Source organism: Dermatophagoides pteronyssinus, unplaced genomic scaffold (assembly GCF_027571235.1).
Source record: "Dermatophagoides pteronyssinus isolate colony J.1.1.1.1 unplaced genomic scaffold, Derpt_VIB-CSIC_2022.12 sq0014, whole genome shotgun sequence".
Classification (NCBI taxonomy): domain Eukaryota; kingdom Metazoa; phylum Arthropoda; class Arachnida; order Sarcoptiformes; family Pyroglyphidae; genus Dermatophagoides; species Dermatophagoides pteronyssinus.
In genome coordinates, this window is record NW_027461538.1 from 866,538 (window position 1) to 892,306 (window position 25,769).

Consider the following 25,769-nt stretch of genomic DNA (forward strand, 5'->3'; position numbering starts at 1 on the left):
ACTAACCAATAAAAATCTATAATCGAAACTAACCCTCAATGAATCTAATCCGATGACTCCTGTATATATTGCCTGAATGATCATTTATGAAAATGAAAAAAAAATATGATAACATGGTAACTCATTCAATCTTTTTATCGTTGATTTCTTCACAAACGAAAAAAAAATATAGGAATGTTAACCCGTCCATTACACAATGATGAAATATTAACGGCGATTGATAATGGCGATGATAATCAAAACAACAACAATCAAACTGCCATAAATGAAAATAGATATACAGCTGATGCTGATTCGGATGATATTGTTGATGATTTGGATGATCCAATTCTTTTAATACCAGAAAATCTACAAGAAATATTTTCCGGTCATTTTTTCGATTCAATTTCAACATCACCATTTGTTGAATTGGAAACAACAATAAATTCTACTGATGCTGAAGCTGATGACGATGATAATATTGTTACCACAATCAACAACAATGGTGGTAAAGATAAAAATCAATTTCTATCACCATCACCATCGATATCGATCGATAATCAGCTCAATTCAACAACAACAACAACCATGATTGAATCATCAATGAAATCTTTACCATCAACGACGACAACAAGTCAAGAAATAGTCGAACTGACTGGGACATTTTTACCATATGAATTGTTAACAGCACCATCAAAATATCCATATTATCGTCATTATCAACGATCATCATCGATTATTCCATTTGAAAATTTAAATGACAAAAATTCAATTGTTGAAATAACTGGAACATTTATACCGGCAACAACAACAACTCAAACTCAAACACAATCGATATCGTTCGATAGTGAAACTGAATATCGTCCATCACCACCGACAACAACACAATCGATAACAAAACAATCATCCATGGTTGCCGAACAACCTATTTTTATCGATAATAATCATACCAAGGTGGTAGAAATAGTGGAAATGAAACAACAAAAAATTAAACAAGCAACAAATCAAACATTTTTAATCGGTAATCGTCGTTTGATTTTATTGACGGGTATTTTTATCGATACCGATGATAATAATGATGCGGGTACAGCATTCATAGTGGCGTGTTCACAAAATCGATTACATCAATCAATCAAATCATCCGACACTGATGATGATGGTAGAATCTGTGATAATAATGTTCCGATAAAAATATGGAAAGAACCACGACAACGACAATCATCATCGACATCGACAACATTATCGGTAAATTTAGCCACGGGTGGAAAATCATTGATTGTTGTGCCGATGTTTACCACAAATGGCCATAATAATCATCATCATCAGTCGGATGACAATATTAAAATGATTCATGCTGAAATTGAATTGAATTTTAATGATGGTCATCATCGTCAAGGTAGTAATAGCCGTCGACAAATTTTATCCGGTTTAGGTTGGAAAAATGTATCGAAAATTCAGGTCAACACTGATCGAAAATATATTCCATTTATGGTGAAGGATTTACAGCTTGGATCATCAGTTGTTGATGTACGATTTGATTGGCGAAAACAATTGTCCAATGTACAGATTATCGATATAAATGATGATATCGATCATCATAATCATCATCAGCATTCGTCGTTTGTATTACCATCATCATCATCGTCATTATCATCAACGACATCCATCAATGATGTACCACAGTTGATGTCATCAAGAATTCCCGTATCGATCAAATCAAATCCAACAAAATCGATTGGACGACGACGAATGAAAACAACAACTGTTGGACGTTTTCATCAACAAGATGAAGAGAATAAATCTCGATTGGATAGTTATTTTCCACACGGTAATATTCCACATTATGATCCAACTTTATTTGTACGGCAACCATCACCAACGCCATCGATTTCGATGATGAATCAAATTCGTTCGACAAGTACGATATTTGGTTTTATTGATTTTACCACCGTTGTTAATGGAACAATGTTGATTTTTACACCAAAAATCAAAACCGAATCGCTATCTGATCATCGACAAACAACGACCATGATTAAACCGACAAAAGTTGCTCAACTTCATCATTCGATGTCAACAACTATTTCGACACTGTTGGGTAAATCTATTCCAACATATAACGATAAAAATGATTTATCATCGCATCAATCAATAACGATAATACCGGATAAACCGGGTAAATATAATGAATATTTAGTTACAAACAACGATAATGATGGTTTAACCATTACAAATGGATTTATATTGCCAAGTTTTTCATCTTCGAAATCATCAACAGCTAGTCATTCAACAAAACCATCAAAGAAATTATTGGCAACAACATTTACAACAAAACATACGGATTTTTTTACCGAACAAATCAATGGTAAACCAGTGATACTTACATCGGAAATTATATCGACCAATATTGTCTACAACAGTGATGATGATGATCATTTGATCAGGCCAACAAAACCAATGAAAACATATTTCACAACTTTTACTTATTTTACAACATTTAAAAATACTGAAACTGAATTTGTACATAGCCGGAAAGAGATTGTAACAAATATTGTTGATCCGGACGATGATGATAATTCTGCCATTATTGCACCAACAACAACAACATCATTATCATCATCATCAATCACGTCGTCAAAGATGGCCGAGATTTCCGATGTTGATGATCCACATCTATCATCATCTTCTTCCGCTATTCATTTGATTGACACAAGACCTTTGTCTTCGTCATCATTATCATCATTAATGTCGACTTTGACAGAAACAATGAAAATGAATGATGATAATGATGATGGTCATCATCATCAACAACAACAACAAACGACGATAATACCAACACCAAGTCTTGAAGATGCCATCAAAATTCAATCATCATTGAAAAATAATAATAACAGTAAATCATATTTGGGAAAATTTCTATTATCCGGTATTGCTGTTCCAATAACACATTATACAACATTTACTTATTATACAACTTTTTTTCGTGATCAAACTTCGCAAATTGTTTCACGAACAAATATTATTTCAAATATTGTTACCGGTACGATCAATCTTAATCAACAGCAGACTAATCCATCACCGACGACATCATCCGCATCTTCGGCATCGATACATAAACGTTCGATTGTTGATTGGCCAGTTGCCGAAGCTGAAAATCTACCAATTATCATAACACCGGTTACCGAATTATCGACATCAACATTGTTCACAACGTTTTTCGTACCTGGTCAAGGTTCAACGATTGTAACTCAAACACATATTTATTCGAATATTTTTCTACCCGAAGTTGATGATATTATTCGACAACGTAGTAGTTCGACTATTTCTACACAACAAGTTCAACGTCCGACAAAAACATTTCAAAATGTTGTCTATCCAATTATAGCAACAATTAATTATAATCAAGTTTTGTCATCGAATATCGGTAATCATAATCATCATCCTGAAGAAGAAGTATCATCATCTACATTGAGTCGTAATCAGCAACAACAGCGACAATCATCTTCGATCGGTCATGACGGTATCGTTCGACTTATCAATGGAATACCTGTTTTGGATGATCAAATTGTTTTGAATACAGGTACCGCTGCTGATGATAATGAAAAATCGCAAACCATTGTACCATATATACCACAATCAGTTCGTGAACAAAGATTATCATCATCATCATTGGCTCGTATTGAAATTGAAGGTTCAAATGATGATGACGTTGGAGCAATCACAAACACTGTGACCACAACCCGACGCAAAGTAATCAAAGTAACAAAAACACGAAAACTTTCGAACGGCTCTGGTGATGGTAAATCCACAACGGTTATTATTCGTAGGCCGTCATCATCATTGCGATCCGACGAAGCATCCAATACAATTCATCTTCATCATCATGATAATGAGGATGATGGTCATTATCATCAAATAGATCGTACTGGACGATTACATCCATCAATAACACCAACACCAGTAACATATTATACAACTTATACTTATTTTACAACCGAATTAATTGATGGTCGTCCTGTTGTCCGTTCGAATGAACATCTTTTTTCAACAGTTATAACTGGAAAAATTCTACCCACACGAATTGTACCTGATCAAACAAATTTACGTCGTATTCGTCGTACAGTTTCTTTATCGTTGATTGAATCAATGGATAATATTTCTAGTCCAAACAACGATCATCAATCTTCAGTCGTAGATGGTAAACAAGATGATAATGATTTAGTGGATGTTGTTGATGATGGTGAACAATCATCACCTGTATCATCATCAACAACAACTAGAGAATCCACCAGAAAAATTGGTATCGTTTCCGAAATGACCAATGATAATCTTGTTACACAAATTATTGGTACAAAAATCAATGGATTTTATGCACAATTTGCCATAACAAAAACATTAGAATCCAATGAAATGATAACTACGTTAACTACTGAATCGGTAATGAACGAAACTATCGATATGAATTCCGAAACAATCGATAAAACCGATTCGAATGAAATTGATCAACAGGATACAACAACAACAACAGAAATGTCGAATATTATTGATGAAGAATCGATTACAACAGAATCGCCACCGATTGATAACAAACAAGATTCTGATTCTGAAATGATGATCGATGATTCATGGTTAAGTGATGAAAATCAAGAATCGATTGATCCTTCTTCAATGTTGATCAGTTCATCATTACCTGATTTGATTGTTGAACCAATATTTACATCAACAAAAGTAACACCAGAATTATGTTCACATTCTTCTTCTTCTTCTTCTTTGTCGGATAAATCGATTATTGATCATCAAACCGGTATAATATCATCAACAATCGAAACAATAACCGATTTCGAACGACAACATTTGATTTATTTAACAAAAGAATTAATCGGTACGTATATTGGAGGTATATATGCACATTTGGCTAAAACACGTTCCGAAACTATTACCACCACTTTACCACCACCACCAACAACACCAACACCAACATTACAAACAGCAATATTATCCGGTTCTTTGGATCTTTTTCCATCTATCAATGCTTCTGTTATCACTTCTTCTTCTTCAACTATCCCTACTCCTGCAAAAAATGAAAGCATCACAACTTTTGAATCTGATAATTTGCACGCTATGAATGATATTATTTCCTCGCCTACCCCAACCGTATTTTCTCTCAATATTTCTACTTCCACTTCTTCTTCTTCTTCTTATCTGTCTAATTCTATTGATATCGATGATGATGATGATGATAATGGAAAACAATCGACCATTGTTGATTTATGGCCATCCTTATCTGGTTTATCATCAATTTCTTATGCAACCGAAACAATCAACGAAACATTATTGATAATACATACAACAGAATTTTATACAACACAAATTAATGGTTTTACAGCACATTATTCACGTGAAACATCCAATTTGATTGGTACAATTGATCCAACAACTATTTCGACTACTGCACGACCATCGGTTCATTTTCCAACACCGGTACGATTTTTATTTAGTTCTTCATCATCAACATTATCACCAACACCTGTACAACAAAAACAAATTATTACCACTGTTGTTACAGTAACAACAACACTTTTCAATGATCATTATCAATCATCTTTCAATAATAATGATGATGATGGTGGTGGTTCATCAACGAATCAAAATTCTGGATTAATTCAAAGTGAATCAAATTCATGGTTATTAGCATCAAGAAAATTATTAAAACCATTTCATAATTTTATGAATGGAAATTCAAATATGCAATCATCATCATCATCTGGAAATCAAATGCCAAGAAGTCGTACAATACGGGAAAAAGATAATAGACAACCATTTGTTGATTATGATACTGGTAATGTTAATGTTGATGATGATATGGATGTTGATTATGTTGATCAAATTGATACACCAGCTATTAATCGTCAACCATCATCATTCTCTTCTTCGACAACAACAACTATTGCACCAAAAACTTTGGCTAGAAATTCATATTGGCAACCAAAACGTAATCAAGCTGGATTTGGTCAACGTGTAGGTGCATCAGATGAACCAAATTCAAATTGGTCAAATACAAGATCACCTGTAGTAGCTAATGGTGGTCGTCGTCGAACAACAAATACATTACCAGTTGCTGCAACTACATCCGCAACACGTTCATCAGAATTTTTTCATTATAATGATCCTACAAGATTTGTTGCTGCTACAGATGATCGGATAAGATTAAATTCACAAGATCAACGACAACATTCAACATCAAATCATGGTAGAAGTTTGAATCGTAATCGTAGTCTGAATCGTGGACATCGTGGTTATCCATCAACAACCACGACTACGACTACAGCTAGTCCAAGAAATATAAATCTACTTCCTAATCAAAGACTTCGTCTCAATCGTAAATATAGTCGAAATCGTTTACCACATCAACAGCAACAAAAACAACATTCTTCTCAATCACATCAACGATCATCATCATCAAAATCAAATGGTGATTCAATGATGGATCAACCAAGAAAATTTACACGTGGAAATTATCGTTCAAGATTTATTCAACCATCAATCAATTCTCAACCATCAACAGTATTAACTAGTACTGTATATGCAACCGAAACTATACCGAAAATTCCAATAACAATTACATCAATTGCAACAATAGTAAAAACTGTACCAATTTTTCATGGTTTTCGTACATCATTAGCAACATTGACAACAACATCATTATCAACAAGTGTCATTCCGAATACATCATATGAAACAATTGTCGATAGTGATAATGATAGTATAACACGAACATTATATACACGTATTACTGATCAATTTGAACCATATAAAATTACAGATATTCTAGTCACTACATCAGCATTACAAGAAATTAAATTAGTTCCTATAAAATTTGGTTATAGTACCCGGACAGAAACATTAACTAATGTTAAAACATTTACAATGTTGACAACATTAGTTTCAACTGATTCATTGTTAATCCCACCACCACCATCATTTTCAACATTATTATCACCAAATTTACCATCGGGTAGTACTATATCGACAACAACATTTGTAACTGAACATACATTATCATCAACCACATCAGTATCATTATTATTACATGGAAAAACATTAATTAGTACATTAACATTTACATCGGTTGCACCAACAACCATAACAAAAACATTAACAGTTCCAATACAAAATGATATTGTTGATTCATCATTAGTAACAACAATGTTAACATTATCAATACGTGGTGATAATGGTGATTTAACTGAATTAGTAACAGCTATTACAGTTTCATTACAACCATCACATCATATTATACAGCCAACTATTATGGCTACAAAAGTTGAACGTGATATTCGTTCAACAACCGATTATAGTCGATTTGATAATCAGGATGATAATCAAAATGATGAACGAATGTTTGATGATGATCAAGAGGATCTAGGATTAGGGTCAATTCTGTTAGAAAGTTCTTCTTCTTTTTCGTCGACTGGACAGCAAACAAAATCTCCAATTCGATCTTACAGGTCACCATCATCGAATAATCGAAAGAATCAAAAAAATCCAAATCCATTTATTTCCGCTTCCTTTATGACTGTTGATTCACGATTACCAACCAAATTACGCAATGATCAAACAACAACCAAAATTCATGATTCTCATCCTAATAATTTTATTACTACAATTTTTAAAGGTCCAAATACGGAAATATATGAAACAAATGCATTCGATGCTGATTCGGAACAACCATCGCAATCGCAATCGGGAACTACATTTCAAAAACGCAAACTATTACAATATAATGATAATATTTATAAAGAATTATCATCAACATCCAATGGTGCCGCATCAAATTCATTTCCATCTGAACGTACAAAACCAAATCAACGAAAATTTCAACGTGTACGGATTAAATCCAAATCTGCTACTGGATCATCATCGGATTCATCATCTCGTCTGGCCGAATTCAACCGATTGGTAGGTATTCAATCGGAAAATCAAACACCATCTTTATCACCATCGCAGAATTTCAGCCCCGAATCATTCAATTCATTTCGACGACAACCATTAGTTAATCATCAATTTGATCAACCATTTAATCTTTATAGTAGTGTTGTATTACAATCGATACCATCGATTAGTTCAACAGCATCTTACTTATTGGCAAATAATTTTCAAAAGCCAACATATCGTAAAATTAAACCACAACAACATCATCATAATCATCATCAACAAAATAATCGTCATCGAATTGTTTCAAGTATTCGACATCAATTGAATCCTAGCATTCAACCAAGTCAGGTATTATCATCATCATCATCAACAGCAAATCTAATGATTGCTTCATCGGCTGTACCATCGTTTATTGAAATTCCAAATCAATTTAATCCACATCATCAACATCATCATCAACATTATCCACGATTACCATCAAGTCCACCATTACCAATTCAAACAGATCCCCGTCATGTTATTCAACATATTAATCGTGGAATATTACCAAATAAAAATCGTAATAATCCTGTTAATCAATTTAATGTTCATAATGTAATGGATGATCAACCATCATCATTTGTACATGATACTGGATCAAATTATCCACCACCATTTCATTATGATCAAGATATTCGTGATTCTTCGTCGAACCAGTATTCTCCATCATCATCATCATCATCATTATCATCGTCAACAACGACGGATCAGATTCGACAAGAATCATCATCATCGATTCATACACCTACAATTCCATTAACTTATTATACAACATTTACATATTTAACAACCGTTATACGTGGACAACATACTGCACATCTGAGTAGGGAAAGTGTTACATCAACAGTAACAACAACAGCATTGGAAAAAAGTATTGTTGAAATTGTTCGTGATTCGGATGGTATTATTGAACCAACAAGGCTGCAGGAATTAGGATCGAAAACTAAAGGCCTTGCAACGACTATTTATAATGCTTTGTATCAGGTTCAAATTTATAATGAAGATTTATATAAAGTAATACAAAAAACATATAATAAACAAGTATCATTTCGGCAATGGCAACCACCAACAACTACTTCATATCATCCAGTTTTTGTTACAAATCATTTGGATATGCCAAACGAAACACCCGTTATACAACCATCATCATCATCATCGAATGATGAATTTGATTTAAGTCGAACAACTTCGCAGATCAATGTTGATCAATCAACGGAATATCCCGCAATGAATACACCATTGTTGTCTTCGATTCTGGAACCATCATATCAACCGGTTGAAAATACAGTAACCGTTCAACCAACACCGAATATTGATTCAACACTTTTTTCATCATCATCATCATCATCGACACGACCATCAATCGTTCGAATAAGTTCAAGTGTTGTACGAAAACCATATAATCCACGTTATACTATTAATAATAATCCAATAATGTCATCAAGAAATCGTTTACGTATGCGTATAAGTTCTCGTACATCCCATTTACCTGTGATTGAATCTTCAACATCCACAACCATTTCGGATATAGCTACACCATTACCATTTGATGATACAAGTTCTTCAACGACGATTGAAGAAATACCTAGCTCATCAATCAATGTTGTTCAACATCGTCCAAATCTATTCCGGTCGAAAGTAATTTTCCGTCCAAGACCAGGACAAACTGTTGGACAACAATTGAATAGTAAAATGATGCGTATTAGTAGCCGATTAGTTCGTCCAGGTACTGCAACATTATCTGATTCATCTTATATGGAAATTTCAAGTCCAACACCGACTTTGATTACATCGACGTTACAAACATCAAGTCATTATGAATCTAATGGTGGTAATGATAAAATGGATCATTCAGATGCTGCACGTGCAAATAAATTTGTACGTGTTTCGAATGGTGTAACATTAATCATATCAAGTCGTGTACCAACACCAACACGACCATATACATTTGAACCAACATTAGTAACCGGTGCTGCTGTTTTAATGAAGAATATCCTGCCGGAACAACAAGAATCATCAAATGAATCGATTCAACCAAGTATGACAACCGAAACTGTTGAATATCTTCGTACAAGTACATTATTATCGACGATGACTTATTTTGCAACTTTGTTCAATGGTTCAACATCATCAATAACACCGATTGAAGATGTTAAAACTGAATTTATTACATTTCCAGATACAACTACTGTAACAAGACCCGTCGATTCAAGTTCTTATCATTTGGATAGTTCAATAACATCGATGTCAAATCAAATATTATTTCATCCAACTGATTATATAACATCAGCACCAAGATTACCATCATCATCATCAACTGTATCATCAGCATATCGACCATCATATTTAACCAGTCTGAAAAGTACTTATACAACATTAACTCATTATATTACGCTGTTCCATGGATCACATACGGTATTGTCATCGATTGAAGAAATAAGTCCAACAATTGTTACCGAAACTTTTGGTCAACAACAAACAAAACCATCACATCATAGTGATGGTCAAGTTTCATCATCGATTAACGTCGATCATCATCATCATCATATGCCAAATATACGTTATACACAACCAGCAATCGATAAATCGAAAAATCTTTTTGCTGGTTTAATGCCAAGTGTTTCAACATTATTCACTACGCATACTTATTATACAACATTGTTCAGTGGTACAACATCAATCATACAATCACGTGAAGAAATTACACATTCATTGATTACAATGTATGTTCCAAGTAGTCAAATCAATCAACAAATGTCAACATCAACTAGCTCGATTCCTATGCCGACCACTGAATCGCCTAATTCATTTAACAACAACAATAATAATAATTATGATGATTTTTGGCAATCAATTGCTGGTGGTAGCAATGAACAAACACCACCATTATCAACAACAACAACTTCCTATTCGGATTATGTACCAGAAGATTTGGATAGTGAAATTCTTGTTGGAAGTGGTTCAATTCAATTAGAACCAAGTGTTATTGATACAATTTCAACATTAAAAGATACATCGGATGCAGTGGTTTATTTTACAAATTTTATATTACCAACCAATGTTATTGAATCAGAAAATACAATTGATGGTGCAAAAGGACCTTTATTAAATCATGGTGATTTAACATTGATCGGTGATCATCAACAACATAAACCATCAACAAACATGGCGGTAGTACCATCACCACCTTCAATTCCAACGGATCTGATACAAACACAATCACCTGCTATTAAACCTGGTGCTATAATTGAATTAACCGATCTATTGGATGGTGCTAATCTGGCTGGTAATATTGGTGAAGCAATCAAAGATATTGTACAAATTTTGGCTAAAGGTCAGAAAAATAAAATGACCAATCATCATTCTACACCTGTATTAGATAATAATGCTGCATTCGATATTGATCGAACATCAGTTGTTAAAAATTTAATAATGCCACCTAAAGATGGTGCTACAGTTAGCCATTATATGGATGATCCTGTTTATATACCGATTAATCAACCACCATATCCTAATGACCAAGATTTATTACCATCACCAACAATGATTTTACCATCATCATCGATTTTTGATCGAACATCTTCAGTATATTTTATGGAAAATATGCCACCTGTAGTTTATGTTCCAGTTGAATTGCCCAACGAATCATTATCATCATCATCATCTTCAATCGATATTGAAGCAACTTTACCAAAATTATCTATCGATGATGGAAGAATGATAACATCATCCATTCTGGTTCAGCCATCATTTACAATTCCATCATCATCATCATCATCTACCGTTCGAGAAACGTATCTAAAATCACCAATATTCAGTACAGCTGCATCATCATCGATTCCAGCCAAATCATCGAATGAAATTCGAACCAAATATGTAACCAATGTTGAATCAACACCATCCATTGTTGTAATGACAACAACAAAGGTTTGTAATTTGAAAAATAGAAATTAAAATTTTGTAAAAAAAGGACTTTGATGATAATCAAAAAAATTTTTTCATTAGGTTTATTATACAAGAGATTCACCATTAACAATAACATCATCATATACATCGACAATGCCACTTCGAACTGTTATCACTACTATTGTTGGTTCGAGTACTATTCTGAATACGTATAGTACGGAAATTCGACCGACAAAATCAACTCAACAATTTATTTCGCAACATGGTAGTACAGCGACAACAGGAGATTCCAATAGAATTCGAATGCAAAATGGTGGTACTACATCATCGACAAGCAGCAGCAGTAATGGTGGTGAACAACAACGTACACCATTCCGTCCAACACGTAGACCTGGTGGTATCAATCGATTTAAACCACCATCAAGAGCAACTGAACCACCAAAAATATTCAAAACAAGTCATCGTCCAAGACAGCCATATAAACCATCACCAACACCACCAACGGATTTTGATATCGATCAACAACGATCCGGAGGATCAGCAACAAAAAAGACAACTATATTTTCGTATCCGAAAACAACAACACGGCCATCGATTCTTGATCTTGATCAATGTAAACCTGGTTGTAATGCAGCTAATAAAGAAATTTGTAAAGAATTTGATGGTAAATTTAAATGTGATTGTCGTGCTGGTTATATTAAAAAACCAACTGGATCAGATGTTTGTTTAGGTATGTTATTCATTTTTTTTGATTTTGTTATAAAATTTATGAAAATTCATTGTTTGTTTGTTTTCATGTTGTTGTAGAATTGCAAAACTTTATCGTATTGGTTCGTGTTACCAGATTAGGTGATCAAGAATTAGAATGGAATAGTATACTAAGTAATCATACATCAGATTTATATCAGAATTTAGCCCAGGCTGCAAGAAATCAAATTGATTCAGCTTATATAATGATTAGTAGTATGAAAGAAAATTATATCGGTACAGATGTTTTAGATATTAATAAAGCACAAGATGGACATGGTGTTTTAGTCAATATGACTATTCATTTAACCGAATCGAATAATATTGATGAAGATTTAATTCGTGAAGAATTATCAAGAACATTGATGATGAAACCACAATCATCATCATCGTCGTCGTCACATACGTCGCACGATTCATCATCATCATCATCTTCCGAACAATTACCAAGTCCACAACAGATTTTTGCCGATTTAGAAGATGTTATTGATTTTGATGAATGTAGTTCGGATGAATATAATGATTGTGCTAGTTCAGCACGTTGTATAAATGAACCAGGATCATATCGTTGTGAATGTTTAAATGGTTATCCGGATTTAGATCTTTCATTCCCCGGTAGAATGTGTGCATCCGAAATTAAAGCCTGTGAATTTTGTTATGGTCGTGGTGATTGTTATCGTGATGATACTGGACAAATAAGTTCTTGTAAATGTCATCGTATGTATTTAGGACGTCGATGTGAAATAAATGGTTTATGTAAGTTTTGAATTGATTGATTTTTAAATGTTTTATTTATTTAATCATTAATTTCTTGTATCCATCATCAAACCAGTATTGGCTATTTTCATTCCAATCATTGCTATATTGAGCATCATTACAATTTGTTCAATTGTTTATTGTTGTCGAAAATGGCGTAATCGTGCATTGGTTAAAGGATTCCGAAATTTTAGTGCTTATGGTCCTAATATGATTGGTTCAACATTAGATCGTAAAGCAATGCTGGAAACTTCAAGTGATAATAGTGATCCATTAAGATCACATATATCATATGATGGTCCAGCGGCTATAACTACTGTATGTATCGTATATTGATGTTGTATGCATTTTTTTTAAATTTCAATCGATTATATTTGCACAGGCGGATGCTACTTTACCCAGAGAATATCGACGTCGTCGTGAAAGTGAACATCCACATTCACATACACATCATCATCATGATCATCATCCATATGTTGGTAATGATATGATGGTCGGTGGTGGTGGTGGTCAATCATATCCAAACATTAATAATACTAGTTCAATAGTTCCATATAATTTTAGTACACAATTTATGATACCAAGAGTTCGTAATGCTAGTTCAACAAGTTTACAAACTTATGGTAACAATCAAACCAATAACAATAATAATAATCATGGTGGCCGTAATCATAGACATCATTATCATGGTCAAAATAACGGTAGTCATGGACATTCACATAGTCATCATCATCATCATCATCATAATCATTCTTCATTACAACAACAACAACATCATCATCATACATCATCCGGTTATGATTATGATGGAGGCGGCGCCAGTGGCGGTAATCATCGTCAACATCAATATGCTGCTTGGTAAAATTGATTCAAAAAAAAAAAAAAAAATCGAAAATAGAAGCCATCTAACCAACCATCATCGTCATCATCATCTGCCTGCCATTTAATGATTTAAATTAAAATCGACAAAATCAAATTCAAGACGCGAGGTACATTGGTACCAAAAACAAAACTGTTGTGTGATCAAAAAAATTTTTTCATTTCATTTTAATTGTAATCAATTTTTTTCCGTTTTTTTGTTTTCTATTTTTTTTTATTGATTTTCATCATCAACATCATCATCATCACATCACGATGAAAACAAACAAACAAACATTTTTTTTCGCTTACTCCTACTCAATGAATATGGATTCCCTTTTTTTCCGTTTCAGATTTTATTTTTAATCATAGGATTCGAAACATCATATGTACAATCTCTATTGTAATAGTTGAATGGATTACTCGAGAGGATTATTTTATTATTATTATTTCTTTTTTTTTTTATTGTTTCGTTAATTGTTTTTTTTATATATAAAAAAAAATTTCTTATTTTGCACTCAATTTTTTTTGTCACCAATTCTTTACTGCCTTTATGATTCTGTGTGTGTATGTGTTTATCAAGAATTTGTCCAAAATACATACAATTTTTTTTATTTCATTTTGTAAACATTTGTTTGCAATTTTGATTTGATTTTTTTTTCACTTGTTTGTGTTTGTATTATATAAATATTGAAAAAAAATCGGTTAACAAATTCTTCTTTCGAATGATGACCAATAACTGTTTATTCTTTTTCTTTTATTATTATTTCAAATATTTTCAATACAAACATATATATTTCGAATGAAAGAACATACTCGATCAAATAATAATGTTTTCTTTCTTTCTCTTTTTTGTTCAAATGTTGACTGAAATTTTTAATTGTTTCTTTTTTTTCAATATTAAAAAAAATGTGTAATGTTTATAAAATTTGTCATTTAACGATAATGAATCTATTTAATTTAATCGAATTTTTCTTTATTGTATCAACATATTTTCCCCTTTCTTTCCTTCTTTTTTTTCTCTTTTTTCACTTTTGTGTATCCATTCAATACATTTATATTGACATTTTCTTCACATTGTAACATTATATTTTCATTTTAATTATCAGTTGATTGAAAAAATAAAATAAAATAAATTGAAACTTCATACGTAAAAAAAACTAGATCGAAATGATTGTCCACCCTACAAATCATACAATCGATATGAGAATAAATAAACAAACAAACATTGAAAGGAAAACCAATTTTGTTCAAATTCATTCAATAAATGAATGAAAACATTAATGTTATTTTTTTCTATTTGAACACTGTTCAAATGATGAAATTCGATATCATGATCTTTTTTTCTTCTTCGTTTTTTTTTCACTGTTTACCTCTTTTGTACAACTATTGTTTTTTCATTAATTGATCCATTAATTTGATTGCGCGATTGACAATGGAAATTTTTATTTTATTTGAGAATTTATTTAAAGTAAAATTATTAAAACGATTTTTATCAGTGTGATTTCAATCATTATCGTGACAATTTTTATATATTCAATGTCTGGGTGAATTAGAGAGTTGTTACTGAGAAAATATTAAAATTCATTCAAAATTGAACAAACATGCAAATAAACAAACAAAAAAAAAATAAAAGAAAAAAAAATAAGAAAAACGAATCTCAGGATCGTTTGGAAGGGAACGAAAAAAAAACTTGTCGTGATTAAGAAATGAAAGTTAATGCAAAAAAATGATATTTGACAAATGTTGAAAATACTTTGTTGGAGTGAAAGTCAAGACCAAGATGATGATCTTATCAAACTTTGTGTGTGTGCGTGTGTGTGTGATAAGATTTACAATAGTAAAAGTTAGTATGATTGTGATTGATTACGTTTTCAATCAAGAAATGAAAAATGGCGTAAACAACAAACACAAACAACAAAAAAAAAAAAACAAACAGAAAAATCTGGTCGCCATTTGAATTGAATTAAATCGAACAAACAACTTAAAAACTTAACAAAGATTGACTTATTATTCATTATTGATCTTGAAGATTGATTGGACAAATCAAAGATGCTGGTTGTTGACTGGGGGGTTCTAGATCCAACATTGGTTCATAACCAAATTCAATTTGATTATCATATTGACCACTGGACACAAGACGTACGGCTGTATTTGTACACATTACAGTGAAACGTTTTTTATCTATAATTTGAAAAAAACAAATATGTTCAAATGAAAAACATTAATCAGATAAATAATTGTTTTTTTTAATCAGAAAACAATCAAAAAATTACTTACGTGGAAATGGTCGAAAACCACAAACATCATCGCCAATTTGCATCAATTGTGTGTCCAAACCTTGACCACCACGAAATTCAACATAATCATTCATGCCTCTTTTTTTACACTGAAAACCAAAAACAAAAAAAAAGACCAATAAGATTAACCCGATTGTAATGTTAATTTTTCAACAACAAAAAAAAGTAAAGTTACACTGACCTTTTTGATAACACCAGTTTCGGCGACGTAATTTTTTGGTGAATGAATCATACTATCCAAACGACGATAACTTTGGCCAACATTCATCGATAATATACGAAATGATGCGCTAAATAATATCGACATTGTACAATTAATACGACGACCATAATTTCTTAATGTATAGATTCCATAATTGACACCTTGAATGATTGTATTACATGCTAAACGAGGAAAAAAGATTGTCAATAAGCACAATGCATTTTGGAAGAATATCACTTACGTTTAGGATTTTCAACAAATCTAACCCGAACAGTAAAACCTTGTCCAACGTTCGGTATACGATATTCGATCAGACCAACATTTTGTGACATACGAAAAATTTTTTTCGGCTTAACATGACCACAAAATTCATGATAACGTGCATCGCGTGGAATTGGATGATCTTCTACACTTGGAAAAAATTGTCCCATCAATTCCCATCCATCTACTACGCTTAATAATCCATTTTTATGACAGCTAACATCAAATTGTAAAAATTCTATTTCAACAAATTGTGTTGGACTGGCCATCAGATATAGGCCACAGACTAGATTACTTTCATCTTCCGATATCAAAGTATAAATGCCTTCTTCAGTTTTTACAAATATACAATCTATTCATACAAAAATGACCAACAAATAAGAATAATTGTTTTAGTTAATTAATTATCGACTATATGGATCTTATTTTACCTTTTGGATTTAATTGAACAATATTTTCAGTAATATTTTGTGTGGCCAACATCATCATATTATCCATAAATGATGATGATGATGATGAAGATGATGGCAATGTATCAGCATTGAATAAATCATTTTCTTTTGCTGTTGTTGCTAATGTTGGTGGTATGATGACACCAATTTCATCTTGTTGTTCATTAATATATGGTATGGTTGATTGTGGTGGTAATATCTGTGGATTTTCTAGCATCATACTGTCATCATCAATCTATAAAGAAAGAAAGAAAAATAAATGATGAATTATGGGTAAAATATTGTATTGGAGCAATGGTTTTTTTTAATATTGAGAATTGTCATCATTGTGCGGGTCAATTGATAATCGAATCAATCATCATTCTTTTCATAATGCAAAAAAATAAAAATAAATAATGTCCATGTTCATCGGAATGAATTTTGTTTGTTTGTTTGTTTGTTCATCGAAGCGCAGCATCACACACACTACAGTTAAAATAGTATCGAATGACATGGATGAGAATTTTAATTCGATTCTGAATTCATCTCATCTTGAATTACTCCGAAAAAAATCTAATAATTGTATTTCGAACCCGAAAAAAATTGGGCCAAACCGATTAATCATCATCATTGTGATCAAATTGATTTGCTGACAAAATTTGTTCAAATGATGTGTGTGTATGTGTTCCAATTTGTTTGTATCGCACATAATGAATGAATGAATAAATTCAACAAACTTACCAATTGATTTAATTGATCCATATCGACAATAACAGGATTTGTTTGAATAATTTGTATTGGATTGAATATCATCAAACTAAATAAACTGATGATGAATATTCGATATTCATTTGATGATGCCATTATCATTATTATCATTCTTTGTGATCTGATTTTCATATTTACGGGTTTTTGATTATTATTTTGATTTTCAATTATTTGGCAATACAATTTTGATTTTTGTTGATGGAATGCTGCTGCTGTTGTTTAAATTTGTAAAAAAAAATTCTTAATAATATCTTTTATCTTGTTGTTGTTTTCTTTGATTGGTGTTGGTTAAGTACAATTTTGTTTGAAGCAAAGAAAAAATAATAAACAATTTCAATCATAATAATATCAACAAATTATTGATTTCCGAATAGTCGTTTGTCGTCAGACTTGAATAGGATCTGGGAAAATGTCAATGAAAAAAAAATGACAAACAGAATTTTTTGTTTTCTTCGTTCTTCCTAATATATTCTCACTGAACACTTTTTTAGTTTCCTATATTCGGAATCGATCGCTGGAGAGAAATACAGAATTCCTTTTCTGATCGGATTCAGAATAAACTATGGATGTTGTTGATTATGACGAAGAACCCGAAAAAAAACCAAACAACGTAGACAATTTAATTTGAATGATTAGAATATGCAACAACACGAATATCATGAGAGAAATTGTTTTTTTTGGTCGTGCAATAGTTATGCTGAAAATGTTTGGAATGTTTGCGTATGTGACACTGATATAGGGAAATAAATTTTCTGATGAATAATGAATTTTACAGAAAGTTCTTTTTTTTTGACAATTTTCTTTCGGATGCAAAAAAAACACTGATGATGACGATGATGATGATGATGATCATTACCTTCCGGATATTGAAATATTCATTTAGTCCATTTATTGAATGTAGCAAAGACGAAAAAAAGAAGAAGAAACAATGTTTCAATTGGAATAATAAAAACACTATATATTGATGATGTTTGTTAGTTTGAAACTATCGAACGAACAACTGGTTGACTTGTTTCGATTCAATTCAGTCACTTAAATACTGTCGTCTTGTTCGTCGTTTCCTTACTTTGATGAACTTATTTTTTTTCTTTTTTTACTTGAAACGATAAAAAGATCTTTCCTTTCCTTTCGTATTCATTCGTTTTGTTTGTTTGTCGTCGGCCTCAATGGCCTTACTAATATAGAAAAAAAAGTTGGCGCATGTTTTTTTCTTTTCATTTCTGTTTGGACAAGATGTTTTTTTCCACTTGTTTCAATTGATATTATTCAGTTTTCTTCATATTCGTCATTCGCTCCGAAAATTGTCCATTTTCTTTTTTTTTCTTTGTTTTGTTGTTGTTGTTGTTCAACATAACCAGATAACCAAATATTACGTTGGTTTCGATCATTCAGTTCAGTTTAATTAATCAGATCAGCAAATATTATTCACAAGAACAACAAAAAAAAATAATAACCCTGAAAAAAACAATAATAATATTATTAATAAGAATCACAAATGATTATCATTATACCTATGAATTCTCTTCTTTCGTCGAATCAATAGAATAATCCTAAGAAAAAAAAAAATATATGTGGGATGTATTTTCGTTTTCGTTTCGATGGAAAAACCTAAAAGAAAATTAAAATGAAAATGAAAATTTTATCTAAATTAAGTCCATTTCAAATAATGACCTGCATTCACAATTCTTTTTTTGTTTTTGTCTTTCAATTTCATGAAATTCAAATACATTTTGAATTTTCTTTCTTCTTTTGAATTTGTTTTATCTTTTTTGGCTGGCGGAATTAACCGGAATCAATAGAAACATTATTATTTGCCTTAAACAAACAAAAAACTGCAACGAAAAAAAAAAATTTTTAAAAACTATAGTTTTTGTTCTTGAATTTGAGAAATGATGATGATTATCAATCATCATTGAAAATAAAAAATGAAAAGGAATATTTTCCATTCATTCAACAAATATAGACAGCCATAAGAATGGAAAGAATTCACAGAATGATGCTAAGAATATCTTTTTTCTTCTTTCGTTGAAATTTGGGAAAAAAACTATGATTTCTTCTTTAAATTGTAATCATCATCATACGGTTATTATTTATGATTGATTATCCCATTCATTCATTCATTACCATAGTTTTACATAACTATAGTTAAATGCCGGAAGAAAACATTACATTATCGGTTGTTTATTTTCGAAAAGGAAATGCATATTTTTCAACCAAATTGACCACATTATAATGATATTTGTTGTTATCTTGTTTGGTATTTCCAAATTGCAACATACATGACATTCCACATCCATAATCATCATCAAGTGTAATTCGATCAAGTTTTTGTTGTTGTTGTTGCTTTGGCTGTGTCTTCGATCTATTAAAAGTTAAATTTATTAAGAGAAAAATATTTTAGATTGGAATGCCTGGAACGAAAAACAAAAAATTCTTTTTCTCACCTTAATGATCATCATTCACCATAATAATCCTTCCATTTTTTTCGCATAGATAAAATGATGTTTGGAATGTTATTTATTTGACAAAAAATAAAAAAAGATCCCTCCAAGCTAAGCAAAAAAAAAGAAGAAAATGTTTTTTTCTCTTCATCTGATTAATGTGATATATAAGAATTGGGAATTCCCCGTAATGGAAAAAAAATCAACAACAAAAATTTTTTTCATTAAACTTGTACCTTTTCTTTTGGTTTTGCCCATTAGTTGTTTATTTCGAAAAATTTTATCCATTCGAACGAAAAAATCATACCTGATATTGGTTCAAATGAAACGGTCATGGACAGTCATTGATGACTACAGAACCTAGAATAATCAGTGTGAAAAAACAAAACAAAACGATTATTATTATCATATCATAAAATAATGCACTTAATTTAATAATAATACAAATCATGAATATTGAATAATGAGCTATTTAAAAAAAATAGAATGTTGTTAAATAGCCTAATTTAATTAACAAAACTATTAAGATATTAAAATTTATACCGTCAAATGAATTTATTATTATTGTTATTTTTATTTTTGCAAACAAATGATAAAATACATTTCAACTTTTGACAATGAACCATGAACCATTTTAAAAAATGAATAATAACAAAAAAAATATTGCACTCAATTATCTTTTTTATTTTTTTTCATTCTGGCGTCAAGATTTTTTTGATAATGATAATACAATTCGTTCGAATCGAATGTCGCTAAATTTAGTTACATTTTTTCATGTTATACAGTGCTGCCCTCTAATGGAAACCGATCGAATCGTTTTTTTTTAGTGTTCGAAACTTACGCAGTACATTTTTCATTTGATTTTTGTTTACTTTTTATTTCTTTCAGACGAATCGCGATTTTGCTTTGAAAACAAAAATAATTTATTTTGTTGTTGTTGTTGATTAACCTTGAAGAATGAATTATTAACTTTATAATGATGATGATTAGTATAATCAAATCAGATTAATTGTAAATGGAAACAAAAAATGAATTATCTAAATATAATTTCATCGTTATCTGAATGGTGGTCATCAATGACCAAAACGAATACAAAAATGAATTTTTTTGTTGAATTTTTATATAGTATCTATATTGATCATCGTGAATTGGCATTTGAAAATCCACGTACATTATTTTTATATTGTTTATTATCATTGATTTTTATCGTTATATTCCTTTATCATTTAAATAAATTACGAAAAAAAGTAACAAAAGTTATATTACCTGATGAAACAAAACCACGATTCCGTAAACGTGATAAAGTAATGTTTTTTGGTCGAAAAATTCTTCGTAAAGTTCGTTCATCCGTACCAGATCCAAGTAAGTTATTAAATTGAAATGATAATTTACACAATTTTTCTATAATAATCAATTTTTTTTTAATTTAATTCAGTTCGTCATCGTGGGCGAAAACGTCAATTGGTTCTTAGATTTGCCAAAAGATTACTTCAATTAAAAAAAGATGATCCATTAGAATTAAAAGTAAAAGAACCATCACAAGCATTTTTAAAAGAAGAAGATATTTATGATCCAGCTGGACATGATTTACCTGAAGAACTTGTCTATATGATTCATGGTATTCGTGTTTTAGGATTTTTTGAAAAGCCATTATTTTTAAAAATGTGTCAAAAAATCGAAGAAATCAAAGTGATGAAAGGTGAATTTCTTTTCAACATAAATGATTCAGATGATAGTATCTATATTGTTAAAAGTGGTGAAATTAAAGTTACACTTAACGAACCGGATGGATCGACTCTTTTATTGAAAAATGTTTTGGCCGGTGAATGTATTGCCAGTATGTTATCAGTAATGGATATATTGAATGGTTATCCATCCAAATTTAAAACTGTATCCGCTACTGCTATCCAGGATAGTGAAATATTACGTTTGAAAATTGATGTTCTCAAGCAACTTGTCGATGAAAATCCTGAAATGCTGATTCGTGTTGTTCAAATTATTATGGTTCGTTTGCAACGTGTAACATTTACATCGTTGTACAAATATCTTGGTTTAACGACACAGTTAATCAAACCGGGTATTCAACTGCCAAAACGTTCATTGGCAAATATTAATGCAACTTTGATGAAAAAATCAAGTCCTAGTCGAAACATTCGAAATGGTATTGGTGCTGGTGGTCATCATCGTTCATTTTCAAATGCCGATGCTATTGATCTAAGCAAATTGATTAAAACTGAATCAACAGCACTTCATGAAGCAACATCATCATCACCAAAACTTAGTCGACAAGAATCAGAAGATCGATCTCGATTTTTAATGATGAAACGAAAAAAATCTGTACTTGGTGATGATCGTACTGCTGGTATGACTTATGATGAATTAGTCGATATGGCAATTACTGATTTGAAAATCATTCTTAACATTGATGATGGACAAATTCTACGTGATCATATAAAAGTGAAAGAATTTTTTCGTGATGCTTGTCTAGCTTCAGAAGAATGTGCTGATGAAGTTAATCTGATATTTGTTCTTTCCGGATCGATAACCATATCGCATAAATTGATCGATTCGGATGAAGAAGCTAATTTATATACTGTTTATCCTGGTGAATTAATCGGTGCATTAGATGTTCTTAGTGGTGAAGAATCAATATTCACAGTAAGAACTAAACAAAATAGTAAAGTTGCCGTCATTTCTCGTGATGGTGCCTATGATATATTGGCTAAATATCCAAGAGTTGCATTGAATTTAGCTCATACCGTTATACAACGTTTATCACCATTTGTTAGACAAATTGATTTTGCTTTGGATTGGAATCATTATGAATCTGGTCGTGCTATTTATCGAATTGGTGAAAAATCCGATTGTACATACATTGTATTGAGTGGACGTCTTCGTTCAGTTATAACATTAAGTAATGGAAAACGTCAACTTGTTGGGGAGTATGGTAAAGGTGATTTAGTTGGAATTGTTGAATTGATCACACGAACACCACGATCATTGACGGTTATCGCTGTTCGTGATACTGAATTGGCCAAACTTCCAGATGGTCTTTTGGAAACGATAAAAACTAAATACCCGGTCGTAGTGACTCGTTTAATTCATTTGCTTGGTCACCGGTTATTGGTGGGCAATAGTATGTCTTCGTTAAGTAGTGGTAAACCAATTTCATATACTGGTTCACGACCAACTGGATCAAATTTTTCAACAGTAGCTTTATTATCGGTAAATGATGAAGTACCATTACATGCTTTTTGCTATGAACTTTATCATGCATTAACTGCTATTGGTTCAGTTGAACTTTTGACATCAGATTTTGTTCGGAAATGTTTAGGTCCAAATGCATTAGATCGACAAAATGAATATCGTCTTTGTCATTGGCTTGGAATTCATGAAGATAAAAATAAAATAGTTTTATATCAATGTGATAAAGGATATTCAGCATGGACACAACGTTGTATACGTCAAGCTGATTGTATATTGATTGTCGGTATGGGTGAACAAGAACCAACTGTTGGTGAAGTTGAAAAACAGCTACAATATTTATCAATGCGTACACAAAAAGAATTAGTTTTATTACATCGATTAGATGGACCAAGACCTAAAAATACTGTTGAATGGTTAAATATGCGTGATTGGTGTTCATCACATCATCATATTCGTTGTCCAAAACGTGTATTTATAAAACGTTCACCATTAAAATTACGTGAATATTATGAAAATGAAGTGAAAACACATCATCCGTCAATATTTTCGGATTTTTCAAGATTGGCACGATTTCTGACAGGAAAATCTATCGGTTTGGTTCTTGGTGGTGGTGGTGCACGTGGTATAGCACATATTGGAATGATCAAATCGATTACCGAAGCTGGTCTACCTATCGATATGGTTGGTGGTGTTAGTATCGGTGCATTTATGGGTGCATTATGGTGTCAGGAAAATAATTTAACAACATTTACACAAAAAGCTCAAAGTTGGTCAAATGGAATGACATCGTATTGGCATCAAATTCTTGATCTAACATATCCATCTACTGCTATGTTTACTGGTCATGCTTTTAATCGTTCGATTAATGAAGTTTTTGGTGAAGTACAAATCGAAGATCTTTGGCTACCATATTTTACTGTAACAACTGATATAACATCAAGTTGTCCTCGAACACATCGACATGGCTCATTATGGCGTTATGTTCGTGCTAGTATGTCGTTATCTGGTTATTTACCACCACTTTGTGATCCTATTGATGGCCATCTTTTATTGGATGGTGGTTATGTTAATAATCTTCCGGCCGATATAATGCATGATGTTATGGGTGCTGAAATTATATTGGCAATCGATGTTGGTAGTCAAGATAATTCCGATCTCACTAATTATGGTGATACATTAAGTGGATGGTGGCTTTTATGGAAACGATGGAATCCATTTACCGAACCTGTTCGTGTACCAAATTTACCCGAAATTCAATCTCGATTAGCTTATGTTTGTTGTGAAAAACAATTGGAAGAAGTTAAAAATTCTGATTATTGTTGGTATATTCGACCACCGATTGATGGTTACAAAACATTACAATTTAAAAGTTTCAAAGAAATTATGAATGTTGGTTATCATCATGGAAAAGCTGTATTCAGTACAGTTAATTTTGGTGATGAACGTTCGGTATTTGAATTGTTCAACAAAGAAAAAAATCAAATTCGTCGTAAATCAATCATATCGAATTCAAATTATAATGAATTTATTGCCGGTGGTGGTGATCAATCAATTAATGATCGCCCATCATTAATGTTTATTGGTGGTAAATCACCACGACAAGCATCATTTACTGATTTAGCTGAAAGAATATGTAATATACAAAATCCGCTGGTATCAAATGAATTTGAATTTGATGATATAACTGAAGATGAGGACGAAAGAGGTGATAATGATGATGATGATGAAGAAGAAGAAGAAATGATGACTAATTATTTCTCTGAACCAGAATTACGTGATACCGATACTGATATTGAAAATCTAATTGATCGTAAAATTAGTAACGAAGTTTAATATTTTCGTTATTATTAGCATTAATGTTGTTCATATTTTTTTTTTAATTTTTTAAGTTTGAATTTTTTAACCAAATAAAAAAAATTTGTTATTAAAATTGAAATTTGTT

The 25,769-nt window shown here is 31.5% G+C and overlaps 3 protein-coding genes across 4 annotated transcripts in view; 2 read left to right on the forward strand and 1 right to left on the reverse strand.

Annotated features, from left to right (window-relative positions):
- The window catches only part of LOC113797133 (uncharacterized), a 36,944-nt gene extending 22,205 nt beyond the window's left edge, over nucleotides 1-14,739 (forward strand). The window contains exons 3-8 of one of the 2 annotated variants that reach the window (XM_075821974.1): nucleotides 173-4,858; nucleotides 7,652-11,877; nucleotides 11,956-12,586; nucleotides 12,664-13,359; nucleotides 13,436-13,677; nucleotides 13,742-14,739. In XM_075821974.1, coding sequence (XP_075678089.1) covers nucleotides 173-4,858; nucleotides 7,652-11,877; nucleotides 11,956-12,586; nucleotides 12,664-13,359; nucleotides 13,436-13,677; nucleotides 13,742-14,221 — 10,961 coding nt within the window. In that variant the 3' untranslated portion in view covers nucleotides 14,222-14,739. Of the gene's footprint in view, nucleotides 1-172; nucleotides 11,878-11,955; nucleotides 12,587-12,663; nucleotides 13,360-13,435; nucleotides 13,678-13,741 lie in introns of both variants that reach the window. The other variant, XM_075821973.1, reaches the window with a different exon arrangement.
- Nucleotides 14,740-15,646: 907 nt separating this feature from the next.
- LOC113797129 (corticotropin-releasing factor-binding protein) lies at nucleotides 15,647-21,288 on the reverse strand. Its single transcript, XM_075821980.1, has 10 exons — nucleotides 21,164-21,288; nucleotides 20,857-20,980; nucleotides 19,851-20,011; nucleotides 19,691-19,787; nucleotides 18,153-19,634; nucleotides 17,412-17,667; nucleotides 16,961-17,332; nucleotides 16,699-16,901; nucleotides 16,498-16,606; nucleotides 15,647-16,401 (listed from the first exon to the last, which is right to left on the reverse strand). Exons 5-10 carry the CDS (start codon nucleotides 18,309-18,311, stop codon nucleotides 16,235-16,237), a joined length of 1,266 nt encoding a protein of 421 aa, XP_075678095.1. The 5' UTR covers nucleotides 18,312-19,634; nucleotides 19,691-19,787; nucleotides 19,851-20,011; nucleotides 20,857-20,980; nucleotides 21,164-21,288; the 3' UTR covers nucleotides 15,647-16,234.
- Nucleotides 21,289-21,490: 202 nt separating this feature from the next.
- Nucleotides 21,491-25,763, forward strand: sws (patatin like phospholipase domain containing sws). The gene is made up of 2 exons (XM_027347449.2): nucleotides 21,491-21,982; nucleotides 22,056-25,763. Exons 1-2 carry the CDS (start codon nucleotides 21,649-21,651, stop codon nucleotides 25,658-25,660), a joined length of 3,939 nt encoding a protein of 1,312 aa, XP_027203250.2. The 5' UTR covers nucleotides 21,491-21,648; the 3' UTR covers nucleotides 25,661-25,763.
- Nucleotides 25,764-25,769: the final 6 nt, after the last annotated feature.

Bases quoted from the DNA above. Each gene is read 5' to 3' on its own strand.
- LOC113797129 (XM_075821980.1), bottom strand. From the start codon at position 18,311: ATGAAAATCAGATCACAAAGAATGATAATAATGATAATGGCATCATCA. The intron at 17,668-18,152 runs GTAAGTTTGTTG...CTTTCTTTATAG, and splicing joins TGGATCAATTAAATCAATTG to ATTGATGATGACAGTATGAT. The intron at 17,333-17,411 runs GTAAAATAAGAT...TTGTATGAATAG, and splicing joins TGTTCAATTAAATCCAAAAG to ATTGTATATTTGTAAAAACT.
- sws (XM_027347449.2), top strand. From the start codon at position 21,649: ATGAATTATCTAAATATAATTTCATCGTTATCTGAATGGTGGTCATCA. The intron at 21,983-22,055 runs GTAAGTTATTAA...AATTTAATTCAG, and splicing joins TTCATCCGTACCAGATCCAA to TTCGTCATCGTGGGCGAAAA.